The 15,289-nt window shown below is 45.7% G+C and overlaps 2 protein-coding genes and 1 long non-coding RNA gene across 5 annotated transcripts in view; 2 read left to right on the top strand and 1 right to left on the bottom strand.

Moving 5' to 3' along the window:
• Dffa (DNA fragmentation factor subunit alpha) overlaps positions 1 to 20 on the bottom strand; it is an 8,464-nt gene extending 8,444 nt beyond the window's left edge. Inside the window, 1 exon segment of the mRNA XM_050153131.1 lies at positions 14 to 20. Within this exon segment, the coding sequence (XP_050009088.1) occupies positions 14 to 20 (7 nt within the window).
• Positions 21 to 992: 972 nt separating this feature from the next.
• The window catches only part of Pex14 (peroxisomal biogenesis factor 14), a 136,292-nt gene continuing 121,995 nt past the window's right edge, over positions 993 to 15,289 (top strand). The window contains exon 1 of one of the 3 annotated variants that reach the window (XM_050153150.1): positions 993 to 1,315. In XM_050153150.1, coding sequence (XP_050009107.1) covers positions 1,280 to 1,315 — 36 coding nt within the window. In that variant the 5' untranslated portion in view covers positions 993 to 1,279. Of the gene's footprint in view, positions 1,316 to 5,360; positions 5,391 to 15,289 lie in introns of those variants that run through there. The other 2 variants (XM_050153146.1, XM_050153149.1) reach the window with 2 other exon arrangements.
• Positions 1,650 to 5,100, top strand: LOC126508145 (uncharacterized). Its single transcript, XR_007593721.1, has 3 exons — positions 1,650 to 1,883; positions 2,529 to 2,634; positions 3,961 to 5,100. It is a non-coding gene; the product is annotated as an uncharacterized lncRNA (long non-coding RNA).

The following is a 15,289-nucleotide window of genomic DNA, read 5'->3' on the forward strand; positions in this document are numbered from 1 at the left end:
AAAATGTGGTTACATTCCATTTTTAGAGTGAATGATTGCAAAGAATGCCACACAAACAGTAAAAAAAAATATGTTTTTCATATCCCTTACATGACTAAACATTTTATGTACTACAGGTGAAAAACAAACTATCCCAGGAACCCACATGCATTCATATGACAGGGAAGTCTTGTTAACTAATTATCTTTAAGAGGTGGGACCAAGTTAGGGTATGGTTTTTCTGGGACCCGGAGACATTCTGGGGTCTGTACTCCCATGGCCTTGCCTAAATGAGATTCAGTCATCAGAGAGTAGCCTGGTGGCTGACACCTTGGACTCCAATTGCCACTATAATTGTTTACTAAATAAATAGTCCCTAAATGTGACCACGGTGCTCTGAGAATAGGGAGAGTTTTAATTCAAGAATTAAAATGTGTGTGTGGTGCACACCTGTAATCTCAGCTTTGGGAGGTGGAGGCAAGAGGATCAGGAGTTCATCCTGGGCTACATAGGAAGTTTGAGGCTATTTTGAACTACATGAGGCCTTGTCTAGAAAAGGAAAACAAATGAAAATCCCCTTTAAATAACCAAACATGTAAATTTATTTATTTATTTTATTTATTTATTTTTATTTTCGAGACAGGGTTTCTCCGTAGTTTTTTTTGGTTCCTGTCCTGGAAGTAGCTCTTCCAGACCAGGCTGGCGATCTGCCTCCCTCTGCCTCCCGAGTGCTGGGATTAAAGGCGTGCCACCGCCCGGCGATAAATTTATTTTTAAAAAGAAGGGGGCCGGGCGATGGTGGCGCACGCCTTTAATCCCAGCACCCGGGAGGCAGAGGCAGGCAGATGTCTGTGAGTTCGAGACCAGCCTGGTCTACAGAACTAGTTCCAGGACAGGCTCCAAAGCTACAGAGAAACCCTGTCTCGAAAAACAAAAAACAAACAAAAAAACAAAAAACAAAAAAAAAACCCAAAAAAATAAAAAGAAGGGGAACCTGGTGGGCCATGTGGGGAGAGTGAGAGGAAGGAGTTGAAAGTGGATGTGACTAAACCCCAAAGTCAACATAGTAACAATGTAAAACCACAAGAAAAGATATTATATTAGAAATAGAGAATGGGGACCATGGGCTTTTCTGTAACCTGCAAGGTAACCCTGACACCAGGCTCAACCCTTTCTGCCCGGAGCCCGCCCACATCGACAGGCTCAGGTCCTTCTACTTTGGTCTTGCCTGGAGAGCCAGAGCGAGCGCTCTCGGGAGACACTCGGGCCAGCGGCGGTCGATTAGTCAGGTCTCAGAAAGATGGCGTCCTCGGAGCAGGCAGAGCAGCCGAGCCAGGTGAGGGGAGTGGGACTGCCCTGCCGCGAGTGGCGGGGACCGGGGCCGCCGCGGCGCTCGGCGCGCGGCTGGCACTGGGGTGGCGACCCGAGTCCTGGAAGCCGAGGTCCCCCGACGCGGTCTCTCCTCCGGGCCCCGCCCCTCTGGGGTCCTCGGCGCCCGGCTCCTGCCCCGGTGACCCCTGTCTTCCCACATCTCGGAGTTGGGGTCTTGGCCGCGGCCTCAGGCCCCCTAGGAGCCCGCTGGACTTGGTCGTGGGGGACGGCGGGCCCCGGCTGGGACCTCGGAGCACTGATGTGAGGGCCCTGTCGGAGGCGAGGTGGAGAAGGTGCTGGTACCCGGCTGTCCCCCCCGTGGGGAGGGGCCCGACGACTCCTCTCCCGCCGCCGCGGCCCCTCCAGTGGCGGCCTCTTGGTCTTCGGTCCCCTGGGGGCTCCCTTGCCAACTTGGAGGGTCGCTCCGAGGACTTCTTCGCTCTCTGTGCGTGCGTGGAGAGTGGACGGAGTGTCAATAACAGACGCAACCGAGATTTTGGCTGAGGACCCAACCCGCGCTTCTCTGCTTCTCGGTTCGGTTTTCTTGGCCGAGGACTCCCCTCCGAGTTCTTCACCTGTAGACGGGAGCAAACCCCGCTTCGGTTATGGGGCAGGGTTGCTGCTTGGGCTTCTGCGGTGGGGAGGTCATGATGCCCAGGAGGCTTGGGATGAGGAGCGATGTTAAGGGACAGCCCACTTACTGCTTGAACGTTGTCCTTGCAGAAGTCAGGCTATGTTTACTTTTAATTTTGTTTTATTTCTGTGAATATGCGCAAGCCGTGGCACTGGGGGAAGTTGGAGGACAACTTTGCGGGAGTCGTTTCTCGTTCCTCTCCTTCCACCTTGTGAATGGCGAAGATGGGACTCAAGTCCTCCGGCCTGGCAGCAAATACCTTTAACTGCAGAGCCATCTCTTTGGCCACCGAGTAGTGCTTTTTAGCTAACTCTTGTCTGCCCTTTGCAAAGTGCAGAAGTGGGTGGCAGAGTTTTGCAACGGGCCCTAAATCCTGTGCCCCACCTAGTCTTGATTTCAGCCCGCACTGTGTGGGACTCCTTTAGTTGGCCATCTGTGTTTAAATTTAATTAGGATAGACCTGAAAAGAAAAACACATGGCCCGGGAGGCTTAAGCACCTTTGAGAGTTTTCAGCCACTCACCAGTATTTCACTTCCTTCCTAGGCAGAGGGCTAGCACTTATATTTCTTGTTGTCTTACTGCTGGTGATAAGCCAATCAGAGGGATCCCACTTAAAGGAGTTGGACACTTAGACCGGCCTCTGTTAGTGGTATGTGTAATTCAGGCCGATGTGGGTGCTGTAAGACAGAAACAGGAACTCCTAATTGATTCTGGACTCCTCATTGCCCAGGGTTCTGGACTCTGGGGTGTCTGAAAGAAGGATCTCCTTTCCTGGTGTTGTCCCACCTAGTTTGATCAACTACCTCGGTGCCTGAATTTTCTTGAACTGCTTAGGAATGGGATTGAAATGCGCCCACAGTTTCTGCCTCCTCCAAGATACTTTGCCATTTTACGAAGGCTACCAACAGTCTTCCCACTTGGAACCCTTCGGGTGCTTAAGGAAGGGTTCCTCTGTTTCTTGTACGTGTGGAAGGTAGTAGCTAATCAATCAATCTCTCTCTCTCTCTCTCTCTCTCTCTCTCTCTCTCTCTCTCCCCCCGGTGTTTTGAGACAGGGTTTCTCTTTTCTCTGTGTAACTGTCCTGTCCTGGCTGAACTGGAACTTGCTTTGTAGACCAGGCTGGCCTGGAGGGTCCAAGGTCTCTAGGGTTTGGCAGCACTTGTTTGGTTTGAGCTCTGCTGCTCCTTTGCCCTCCTTTCCAAAGCTGAGAGAGACAGGATTGCATCAGAATGTGCTGGCAGCCTGAGGAAAAAGTTGAGCTTTCTGTTGTGCTCTGTCACTAACAGCAAGCTGCAAATACACACTTTAAAACAAGTGAGACTTCATGCATGTGCCACTAACCTGTTGGTGATAGAGACTGAGATAGGACCTTGTATATGCAAAGGAGGCATTTTACCTACTGAGCTACACTCCCAGCCTCAATTTTAATTAGAAAATCTTTTTTTAAAAAATATTTATTTATTTATTTATTATGTATACAATATTCTTTCTGTGTGTATGCCTGCAGGCCAGAAGAGGGCGCCAGACCCCACTACAGATGGGTGAGCCACCATGTGGTTGCTGGGAATTGAACTTAGGATCTTTGGAAGAGCAGGCAATGCTCTTAACCTCTGAGCCATCTCTCCAGCCCCTAGAAAATCTTTTCATTAATTAGTTAACCAATTAATTGTTTTTTTTGAGACATAGTCTTAACTCTGTAGCTGTGAGTTGGCCTGGAACTCACTATGTAGACCAGGCTGGTTTCAAGCTCCACTTGGCTCCACCTCCTGAGTGCTGAGATTAAAAAGCATTTATTAAAATGAGATTAAAAGCCACTATACCCAGCTGTTATATTTTGAGAGAGAGAGAGAGAGAGAGAGAGAGAGAGANGGGGGTGGGTGGGTGTGTGTAGGTCAGAGGTCAAGCTGTCTAGAGGTCAGTTAGATGTGTTCCTCAGTTGCTCTTTATGTATGTGCATGGTGTTTTGTCTTTGCAGTCTGTGTGTCTTAGCGCCTCAGGTGTTAGAAGAGCTTCTTACCCCTGGAAGTGGAGTTGGAGCTGTGCTGAAGCCCCATGTGGAAGCTGAGGGTCAAGTCTGTGTCCTCGAAGAGCAGCTCCTGCTGTAGCTGCCAAGCCCTCTGTAGGCCACACTCTCTACCTTTTTTATTTACTTTTTCTACCTTATCTTTTTGAGGCAGGGTCTCTCACTGAACCTTTAACTTATGGCTTGGCTAGACTGGCTGGCCAGTGAGCCCTAGCAAGCCTTCTATCTTTGTAGAAGCTCCTGGGATTACGGGCCTGTGTCTGTTTATGTGGGTCCTAGGGGTTGAACTTCTCAGTTCTGGGATTATGGGCCTGTGTCTGTTTATGGGTGCTGGGAACTGAAACCTAGGCTTTCTTAGCCATTGAGTCCTCTCTCTAGCCCAATTAAGTGTGCATTTCAGGAGAGCCAGTGCGCACCACATTTGCCTGGCATATTTCTTCATATGGGCAGAGAGGTACGGAAAGGGCTGTTGAGTAATCCCCCTGGCCTGACGGCATGGTTTATAGACCTGTGGGACTGCACTAGCGTTTTCCTCTAAGAAACTTCCTTAGTTGGACTCGTGGTATCGTCTCTGGTTTCTGGTGGTGAAGAACCCTCTTTGCCTGCGAGGTGCTGTAAGGTGCTGAAGTTCATCTCCCTGGCCTGGTAATCTCGCCAGTAGGCACCAGCCCTGAGAGCTGGCCAGTTACCTAACTTTCCATCCTCTGCCTGCCTTGGTAAAGTAGAAAAAAGGCCAGCGGCTATCTCAGGGTTGCTCTGAGGATGAAGGGGTCATTTATGTCCCTGACACAAGTGTTGCACATTGCTATCCCCTCGATCCTTCTGGACCTGCACTCGTAGATGGTGGAGTGCTTTCTGTAAGCCTCATCACAGCCTTCGCTGTGTGGTTTTGTGTGTTGACCCCTGCTTTAGTGAAGCTGTTTTTTCTTCGTTTTGAAGTAATTTCTCTTGAAAATTGAAAAGATGCCATGATTGCTCATGATAAGTGCCAGTGTTGGTGCCAGCAGATTCTACTTGCTCTTTCATGATGGCAAAGTCTAGTTTTTTGTAGTCTGTATGTAAAAGTATATTACATATACTTTTATTATATATATAAATATATAAATTGTGTTCTCTTGACTTGTCTCTGGAGTCATGTGACACAGTCTTTTTATTGTTGGGGATAAGTTTGGTTGCTTGGTTAAGGTAGTGACTATCATATTGCTATGTAGGGGTAATTTTTTTTTCCTTCCCCCAAGACAGGGCTTCTCTGTGTAACAGTCCTGGCTGTTCTGGAACTCATTTTGTAGACCAGGCTGGCCTTGAACTCACTGACCCACTGAACTCCACCTGCCTCTGGAGTGCCAGGATTAAAGGCATGCACCACTATGCCCAGTTGTAAGGTAATTTTCTAAGTGAGTGGCTTTTTTTTTTTTTTATAATTTTGCTAGTTTTTTTTTAAATTTATTTTTGGTGTTTTATTTAATTAATTAATTAAATCCCCCCTCCCCCGTCCCCTGAGACAGGGTTTCTCTGTAGCTTTGGAGCCTGTCCTGGAACTTGCTCCTTAGACCAGGCTGACCTCGAACTCACAGAGATCCTCCTGCTTTCTGAGTGCTGGGATTAAAGGTGTAAGCCACCACCCCCTGGTGGTGTTTTATTTTTTAAATTGTGTGTGTGCATATGTAAGTGCCGGTACCTGTGGAGTCTCGGGCATCAGGGCTCCAGGACCCAGAGTTACAACTGGTTATGAGCTACTTATGTGGCTGATGGGAACCACATTCAGGTCCTCTGCAAGAACAGTATGTTCTTGTCCGGGCTATCTCTCCAGCCCCTCCAACAATTTACGACTAAGGCATAGTTCACCATGTACGCTAGCTGATGGACGTTTGGATTGCATTAGTTTTCTATTGCTCTGTAACAGTACTACACAAACTTGGCAGGTTCAAAACAACATGTTTCTTTTATCTATTTATGTATTTTTTGACAAGGATCTTTCTATTATGTAGCCCTGGTTGTCCTGGAACTTGCTTTGTAGATCAAGCTGGTCTTGAAGTCCCAGAGATCCAGTTGTCCCTGCCTTCAGAGTGCATGGATTAAAGGAAATCGTAGTCTTGTATCTTGCCCACATTAATGTAATTACATGTATCCTGTCCTCTTTGGCCTCCTCTTGGCAGGAGCAAGTCACAGATTCCACCCATAATCTAGGGGAAGGAACACAAAAGGGGACACGTGTCAGCAGGTAGGAATCTGGGGTCATTTAGGATGTGGTCCTAGAATCCACAGCCTGGATGCTAGCTTAAAGCTATACGATTCATGTAGAGTGTGTAAGGACATTTTCAGGGTTTTGGTAAATTCTCCTGAGTGGAATTGCTAGGTTGTGTGGTCAGTGTGTATTTAGCTTTGTGTGCAAACCTGTGTTATGTCTTTCATCCCCCACAGTGTCTGAGAGCTTTGGTTGGTGCACACGCACAGCAGCACGTGGTATTGCCTGTCACTCTGATTTTAACCTTTCTACTGAGTGTGCGGTGGGACAGCTTTATGGCTTCCATTTACTTGTGCTGACTAATGCTGAGGCTGGTTGTACGTGTTAATTGTGTTAAGGTTCACTTTTGTTTGTGGTGTCCTTGTTCCAGTGCCATTTGTTGATAAGAGTCCCTTTAAATTATCTCTACCATTGTTAAAAATCAAATTGTTTTAAGTATGCACAAAGGTGAATTTGTGGATTCTATTCTGTGTATCTATAAGCCTATTGCAAATACATACTGTTTTGAACTCTGTAACTTTTTTTAAAGATGTTTTCCTTTAATTAAATGTTTTTTTTTAGACTTACTTACTTTATGTTTATGCATGTTTTGCCTGCATGTGTTTTGTGAACCGCATATAGACTGGTACTCTTGGATGTCAGAAGAGGGCATCAGATTCCCTAGATCTGGAGTTATGGATGGTTGTGACCACCCTTGGGTGCAGGCAGTGGAGCCTGGTCTTCTGCAAGAGCAGCAAGTGCTCTTAACCATGGAGCCACCTAGACCTCCAGCTGCTCACCTCCTCCACCCCCATTTTTTTGGGGGTGGACGAAGACAGGGTCTCACTATGTAGTCCTGGCTGTCCTGGAATTCACTATTTAGAACAGGCTACTTTTAAACTCACAGAGCTCTGCCTGCCTCTGCCTCCTGAGTGGCCAGCCAGCACCTTGATTTTATTCATGTGTATGTGTAGTTGTGTCTGTGTGTGAGTGTGTCCTTGTGTGCACGTGCCCATGAGGCCAGGAGAGGGTGTTGGATACCCTGGAATTGCAGGTAGAGGTGGTCGTGAGCTCACAACTGCTCCAGTCGTGTGTGTTGAGGCCAGAGAAAGGCATCAGTGTTCTGGTTTATCACCCTGAGCCAATGGCTCTCACTGGAGCTTGCTGGTGTTTTGTTTTATTTTGAGCTAGGCTGGCTAGTAAGCTCTAGTGAGTCTCCTGACTCTGCATACACCCAGTTCTAGGTCTGTGTTTGCCTTTTACATTGGTGTTGGGGATGCTGTGTGCAGGTGCTCTTACCCCCAAGCTATCTGCCAAGTCCTCAGTCTTAAAAAACGTATGGCTGGGTCTTGTGGTGCAACAAGCAGATGGTCTAAGTTTTGGTCCTTTGTGTCTTTATGTTGATTTTGTTTGTTTGTTTATTGGTATGGGGTGGTAAAGGCTTTGCTGTAAAGTTATGGTCCAGCCTTGAGTCTCCTGGTAACTTGTGTGTCTATATCTGTTTGTGTGTATGTGGAGGCCAGAGGTTGATATCAGGTGTTTTCCTCTGTTGCTCTCCACTTTTGTGGTTTTGTTTTTGTTTGCTTGTTTTTTTTTTTTGGTTTTTCGAGACGGGGTTTCCTCTGGCTTTGGAGCCTGTCCTGGAACTAGCTCTGTAGACCAGGCTGGTCTCGAACTCACAGAGATCCGCCTGCCTCTGCCTCCCGAGTGCTGGGATTAAAGGTGTGCGCCACCATAGCCTGGCCTGCTTGTTTGTTTTGAGACAGACAGGGACTCTCTATGTAGCTCTGGCTGTCCTGGAACTTCCTATGTAGACCAGGCTGGCCTTGGATACAGCTTGCCTGTGTGCACCTCCTGAGTGTGGGAGTAAAGGCGAATGCCATATGTCTGGCTCTGTTTTTATTTTTGGGGGGTAGGGCTGTTGAACCTAAAGCTCACTGATTGACAGAACTAGCTGTGCACTTGCCCTAGTGCTGGGCTTACAGACGCGCTGCCACAGCTGGCTTTTAACTGGGTGTCTGGGATCCATGTTCGGGTCCTCACGCTTACATAATAAGTACTCTAATGACTGAGCCATCTCTTCTAGGGGTAAATTTTATAGTTCTAGTCAGGTGCAGTAACTCCTCCATAAAACCCCGGATTACAGGAGACTGAGGCAGGAGGATTGTTTGAATTCAAGGCCAGCCTGGACTACAGCAGCGCTTACCTCTCTCCACCCCTCATCCCCCCCCCCCCAAGGTATCCTTTAAAAAAGTCTTACATAAGAGCTTGCTGGGAATAATGGGGACTGAGTATAGCCCACAGGTCATTGGAAGAGAACAGTCATTTCTTTGTGACCTTCCCATTTAAGCATGTCGACACCTACTCAGATCTTTTGGCTTTTCTCAGTAGTGTCTTATAGTTTTAAGTGTGTAGGTCATGGACACATTTGATTAAATCTCTCTCTCTCTCTCTCTCTCTCTCTCTCTCTCTCTCTCTCTCTCTCTCTCTCTCTCTCTTATTCTGAGACAGGGTTTCTCTGTGTAACAAACTGTCCTGGAACTCACTCTGTAGACCAGTCTGGCCTTGAACTCACAGAGATCCGCCTGCTTCTGCCTCCCAAGTGCTGGGAATAAAGATGTGCACCACCACTGCCTGGCTTGATTAAATTTCTTTAAGTATATTCTATTGAGAATGCTACTGTATTTATAGGTTTTGTGTATTTTTGGGTTTTGACACAGGCCTCCTCCTATGTAGCCATGCTGTTTTGGAATATTTGTTTAACTATGCAAAAATGTGTTTAATTATGTAAAGATGTGCTTTACCTTACCTTACCTAAGGCACCTGATTGGTTAATAAAAAGATGTCCAACTGATAGCAAGGGAGGAGGTATAGGTGGAAATCCAGGTAGGGAGGGTAAGTAGAAGGAGGAATTTAGGCTTGGGGAAGAAAGAAAAAGAGACACCAGGGAGATGCCAGGGACCAGCCAGCCAGCCAGCCACAGAGGAAGCAGGAAAGTAGGACGTATAGAATGAGAGAAAGATAAAAAGCCCTGAGACAAAAACATAGATGAATAAAAATAGGTTAAGTTAAGTTAAAAGAGCTTGTGGGACAAGCCTAAGCTAAGGCCAAGCATTCATAATTGATAACAAGTCTCTGTGTGTTTATTTGGGAGCTGGGTGCTGCCCCAAAGAATTCCAGCTACACATGCTGGCCTACACTATGACTGTCATGCTCCCACCTCCCAGGTGCTAGGATTGCAGGATGTGCCACCATGTTCAGTTTTCATTTCTTTACAGTTATTTAATGCTAGTATATAAAGTGAAATTGTGGGTTTGTGTATTGGCCATGTGTCTGCAACCTTGTTAAACCTGGTTTTCGGGGGCTGGAGAGATGGCTCAGAGGTTAAGAACACTGACTGCTTTTCCAGAGGTCCTGAGTTCAATTCCCAGTACTCATATGGTGGCTCACAACCATCTGAAGTGAGATCTGGGGCTCTCTTCTGGCTTGTAGGCAGAACACTGTATACATAATAAATAAATAAATAAATCTTCTAAGAAATAAATAAATTTAAAAAAAAACCTGGTTTGCATTTTGGTAACCTTTTGTAGATTCCTCATGGTTTCTGTAGACGATAGTATCATCTGCAAAAAAGCAACTGTGCTTTTGCTTTTCCAGTTTAAGTTCTTCCTTCCTCTATCTTCCCTCCTCTTCCTCCTCCCTCCTCTTCCTCCTCCCTCCTCTTCCTCCTCCCTCCCAGCCGCTCTTCATCACTATGCGCAGCTTATTTTGTTTTATTGTATTATCTAGAACTTTAAGAATAATGTTCAAGCCAGGCAGTGGTGCGCACCTTTAATTCCAACACTTGGGAGGCAGAGGAGCAGGCAGTTCTCTGAGCTTGAGGCCAGCCTGGTCTTCAGAGCTCCAGGACAGTTAGGATGGTTACATAGAGAAACCCTGTCTCAAAAAAAAAAAAAAAAAAAAGATGATGCTCAAAGGGGTAGTGAGTCTGAACATTGTTTCCTGTCACTAATCTGAGGGGATTGTATATTTGTATATAGTCTTCCACACTCAGGTGTTTAGCTGTAGGGTTTTTGTTGAGGTTCCCTTTATCAAGATGAGGAAACTCATATTTTATTTTTTAGCTTGCTGAGTTTTCCGTCCCTTCGTCTGTCCGTCTCTCCATCCATCCATCCATCTATCTATCTATTTATCTACCTATCTTCTAGACAGGGTTTCTCTGTAGCTTTGGAGCCTGTCCTGGAACTTGTTCTGTCGACCAGGCTGGCTTCGAACTCATAGATATCCGCCTGTCCTGCCTCCCAAGTGCTGGGCCCAGCTGGTTCCTTATTATTTAAATATATATATTTAGACAAGGTCTCTCTACTCTAGCTTTGGCTCTCCTGGAATTTACTATGTAGATAAGACTGGCCTCACATTCACAGAGATCCACCTGCCTTTGCCTCCCAGAGAATGCTGGAATTAAAGGTGTATGCCATTATGTCTGGCCTGTTGGGTTATTTTATTTACTTATTTATTTATTTATTTATTTATTTATTTATTTATTTATTTATGAGATAAGAGTCTCACCGAATAGGCCAGTTACCTGAAACTGGCTAGTAGACCAGGATGACCTTGAACTTTTAGCAATCCTGCCTCTGCCTCCCGAGTGCTGGGATTAAAGGCGTGCACCACTGCCCGGCCAACCCATTACTTCTTGTCTTTGTATTTTCTTCACAAAATATTGTGTGTGGGGCTGGAGCATTTGTTGCTCTTCCAGAGGACCTGGATTTCACAGAACCTGCAGAATCCACATGGCTTCCTTCTGCTTCGGGATCCTCCATGCGTGGGGGCACATAACTCATTTATAAATAGATAAAGGTAGCCGGGGCGGTGATGGCGCACACCTTTAATACCAACACTAGGGAGGCAGAGGCGGGCGGATCTCTGAGTTCGAGACCAGCCTGGTCTACAAGAGCTAGTTCTAGGACAGGCTCCAAAACCACAGAGAAACCCTGTCTCAAAAAACCAAAAAAAAAAAAAAAATAGATAAAGGTTAAAAATAATGATGTGTTTTGTGGTTGGAGAGAAGCTGAGTGCTTACGGGCGCTTGCTGCCCTTTTAGAGGACCCAGGTTTGGTTTCCAGCACACCCATGGTGGTTTACAGCTGTTTAAAAACTCCAGTTTCAGGGGGCCCAACACTTTCTGGGCCTCTGCAGCCATTGCAGATGGTGTGCACAGATATTGGCAAAACACTCATACACATAAAAATTAAAGAAAATTTCAAAAGCAAATTGTGGGGCTGGAGAGATGACTCAGAAGTTAAGAACACTGGTTGTTCTTGCAGAAGATCTGGCTTTGGTTCCCAGTACACATAGAAGCTCATAACCATCTGTTACTGCAATTCCAGGGGATCTGGCCTCTTCTTCTGACCTCACTGGGCACCCGGCACCCATGTGATGCACACACATACATGTAGGTGAAACACTTATACATATAAAATAAAACATAAATCTAAAAAATCTTAAATAAATAAAAATCTTTTTAAAAAGCATGTAAGTTTTGAATGATGTGATGTTGGTTGTTTTTTGCTCCTTTCTCTTCTGGGGGCCCACTACCCAGCTCCCAAATAAACACCCGTGAAGTTTTATTATTACTTATGGATGCCTGTCCTTAGCTTGGCTTATTTCTAGCCAGCTTTTCTTTTGTTTTCTTTTTTTCTGTTTTCTGTGCATTGGTGTTTTATCATTGGTGTCAGGGTCACTGGAGCTGGAGTTACAGTGATGAGCTGCCATGTGGTGCTAGGAATTGAACCCAGGTCCTCTGGAGAAGCAGTCAGTGCTCTTAACCACTGAGCCGTCTCTCCAGCCCCCCCCCCCCCCCCAGCTTTTCTTAACTTAAATTGTCCTCTCTGCCTTTTGCCTTTGGGCTTTTATCTTTATCCTATATACCTTCCTTTTCTTACTCTGTGGCTGGCTATGTGGCTGGGTGGCTGTCCCCCATGTCCTCCTTTTTTTTTCTTGTTCCTTGATCTTTCTTGCTTCCCAATCCCTCTTTTTCTCCTTCTGTGTTTTTCTCTCTGCCTAGCAGCCCCACCTAACCTTTCTCTTGCCTTGCTGTTGGCTGTTCAGCTCCTTCTTAGACCAATCAGGTGTTTTAGACAGGCAAAGTAACACAGCTTCACAGAGTTAAACAAATGTAACATAAAAGAATGCAACACACCTTTGCATCATTAAAACAAATGTTCCACAGCATAAACAAATACCACACGTCTTAAAATAATATTCCACAACAATGATGTCGTTTGCCCTTTTTGGTATCTGCTATTTTTGGTTTCTTCCTTTGTTCTCTGAATTGATTTTACTTTGTTTATTCATTCATTCAGTATATTTTGTTTTTCTTTTTTAAAATTTATTTATTTATTTATTATGTATACAACAGTCTCCATGTATACCCACACGCCAGAGGAGAGTGCCAGATCTCATTACAGATGGTTGTGAGCCATCATGTGGTTGCTGGGAATTGAACTCAGGACCTCTGGAAGAGCAGCCAGTGCTCTTAACCACTGAGCCATCTCTCCAGCTCCCTCAGTATATTTTCTTGGTCATGTGCCTGTTGTAACCCATCCACCCCCTGTGTGTGGTATGTCTGTGTCTACTTCCATCTCCCGATCTTCCTGCCTCTATCTCCTGACTGATGCCTGGGTTAAAGCAGGTAGGACAGCATCTGGCTGGCTATTTCTTTCCCCCTTCTTCCTCCTTTTAAAGGTATCACTTTATTTAAGTTCTTGATGGGAAATTTGGAATGCTACTTGGTAAGGGTAAATTTTATTGTTAAAGTGGAGATGAGCTGTACCGTTGGAGCTGAGGACTAGCCTCGACTCCTATGCCTTTCTGATGACCTCCGCTGCTCTGTAGTCATGTGGAAGATCGCATCTTCCCAAGGGTCTGACTTATTTTTTTTAATTTACTTTTATTTTGTGTGTATTAGTGTTTTGCCTGTGTGTATGTCTGTGTGAGAATGTTATCTTGGAGTTACAGACAGTTGTAAGCTGCCATATGAATGCTGGGGTTGAACTTGGGACCTCTGGAAAGAGCAGTCAGTGCTCTTAACCACTGAGCCATCTCTCCAGTCCCATGTTCTAACTTTCATGACTTTTTCTTTTTAAAAATTACATTTTTTCATATCTGAGTCTGCATGTGTGTATATGTAGTATGTGTAGCATGTGTGTTCTGGAGCACGTGGAGGCTCGAGGAATGCAACAGGTCCCCTGGGACTGGAGTTACAGGTGGTTGTGGACCACCATGTAGGTGCTAGGAACCAAAGCCAGTTCCTCAGCAAGAGCCACAAGTGCTCTTAACCACTGACTCACCTCTCCAACCCCAGCTCTTCTTGAAATATCAATATAGCATCTGGGAAGAGTTTCATGGTGCCAGACTGTATGTTTATGGAGGTGGTGATGATGGACTTTGGGTGTGTGCTGTGCAGAACTTACCCACGGGAAGATGTTCTAGCAAATCAGCTGCTGCCTGGCTGTACAGGAAACCCCCTTTCTTCCCTCATGGCCCCATGACGATGACCAGACAGGTCCCTCGCTCAGTTTCTCACTTGGTGATTGCAAGGATTACCCACCCTACTCCGTGTTCAGCAATCTTGAGTAGGACAGTGTTTGCATCTTTGCAAAGCTCCCTTGTGGGTACCACCATTCTGATTTGGTGACAGTAGTAAGAATCTTTCTTTTCCATCACGTATTTAATGGCTAAGGGCCACCTCTCATGCGTGGCCTTTTGGAACATGTGCCAGTTCTGAGGAGAGTTGGGCTTTGCCTGGCTGGGTTGGGTTTCCTTTTCTGGCCTCAGCGGGCTCAAACTTACTCTTTTTAACTGCTGGAGAAAGGCATCCACCTGCTTGTCTCCTTGCTCAGCTTTATCAGACATTTTGTGAGATGAAAGCACAAGAGCGTTTATCTTTAGTTTTGTTTGTTTTGTTAGGGTCTCTCTATGTCTCCCTGTCTGGCCTGGAACTCACATCTGCCTGCCTCTGCGAGTTCTAGGATCAAGGATGTGTATTACCATGCCGGGCGTGTTTGAAATACAGTCTTTACTTCATTCATTCATTCATTTTTCTCTCCTTCCTTCCCTCTCTGCCTCCCTCTTTCTCCTTCCCTTTTTTTTAATCTTTCTCTCTCTTTTTAGTGCTGGAGACTGAACCTAGGCAGGCTCTGTACCCCTGAGCTATTTTCCCAGCTCTTTTTTTTTTTTTTAAGATTTATTTATTATGTACACAGTGTTCAGCCTCCATGCATGCGGGCCAGAAGAGGGCACCAGATCTCATTACAAATGGTTGTGAGCCACTGTGTGGTTGCTGGGAATTGAACTCAGGACCTCCAGGAGAGCAGTCAGTGCTCTTAACCTCTGAGCCATCTCTCCAGCCCCTAATTCTTTACTTTTTATTATGAGATAGGGTCTTTCTCACTTTCCCCTAGACAGTCCTTGAGCTTGTGATTCTCCTGCCTCAGCTTTGAATACCTGTGATCACTAATATACCTGAGCTACCCGGCTGAAAACTAATGTCTTGACGCTAAAGTTGACAAATTCATTCCTCCCTCCCCAACTCTTTCCCTTCCAGTTGTATCCATTTGTGAAAGACAGCTTAGTCAGCTAGAGTTCTACCTTGGCAGCCCTGTTGGGGGTGATTGACAGCTACATTCTGTTACGTTGTAGCTCGGATGGCTTCTGAAGTCTCCCTCCAGTCATGGCCGATCCTGGGTGGTCTTGGGCAATGTTCTTTTTCTCTGATTTCTTGTAATATTTTTTTCTTCATGTGTTGTGAGCTCTGATTTCCTTAAGTGCTTTGTGTGTGCTCTGCTTGGCACTTGTCAGGTTTGTCCTAGAACTTGCTCTCTGTGCTTATGGTTTTGTTTATACTTGGAAATTTTTCAGCCATTATTTCTTCACTTTTTTTTCCTGCCTCACTATTTTTTGTTGTTCTATAATAAAATATGTGTTATGATATTTGATAGACCACAGTTCTGACTGATCATTGAGACCCATTTTTCTTCATTTTTTTTTAGTCCT

Source organism: Alexandromys fortis, unplaced genomic scaffold, assembly GCF_014885135.2.
Source record: "Alexandromys fortis isolate MF-2015 unplaced genomic scaffold, M_Fortis_MF-2015_v1.1 scaffold_88, whole genome shotgun sequence".
NCBI classification, from domain to species: Eukaryota; Metazoa; Chordata; class Mammalia; order Rodentia; family Cricetidae; genus Alexandromys; species Alexandromys fortis.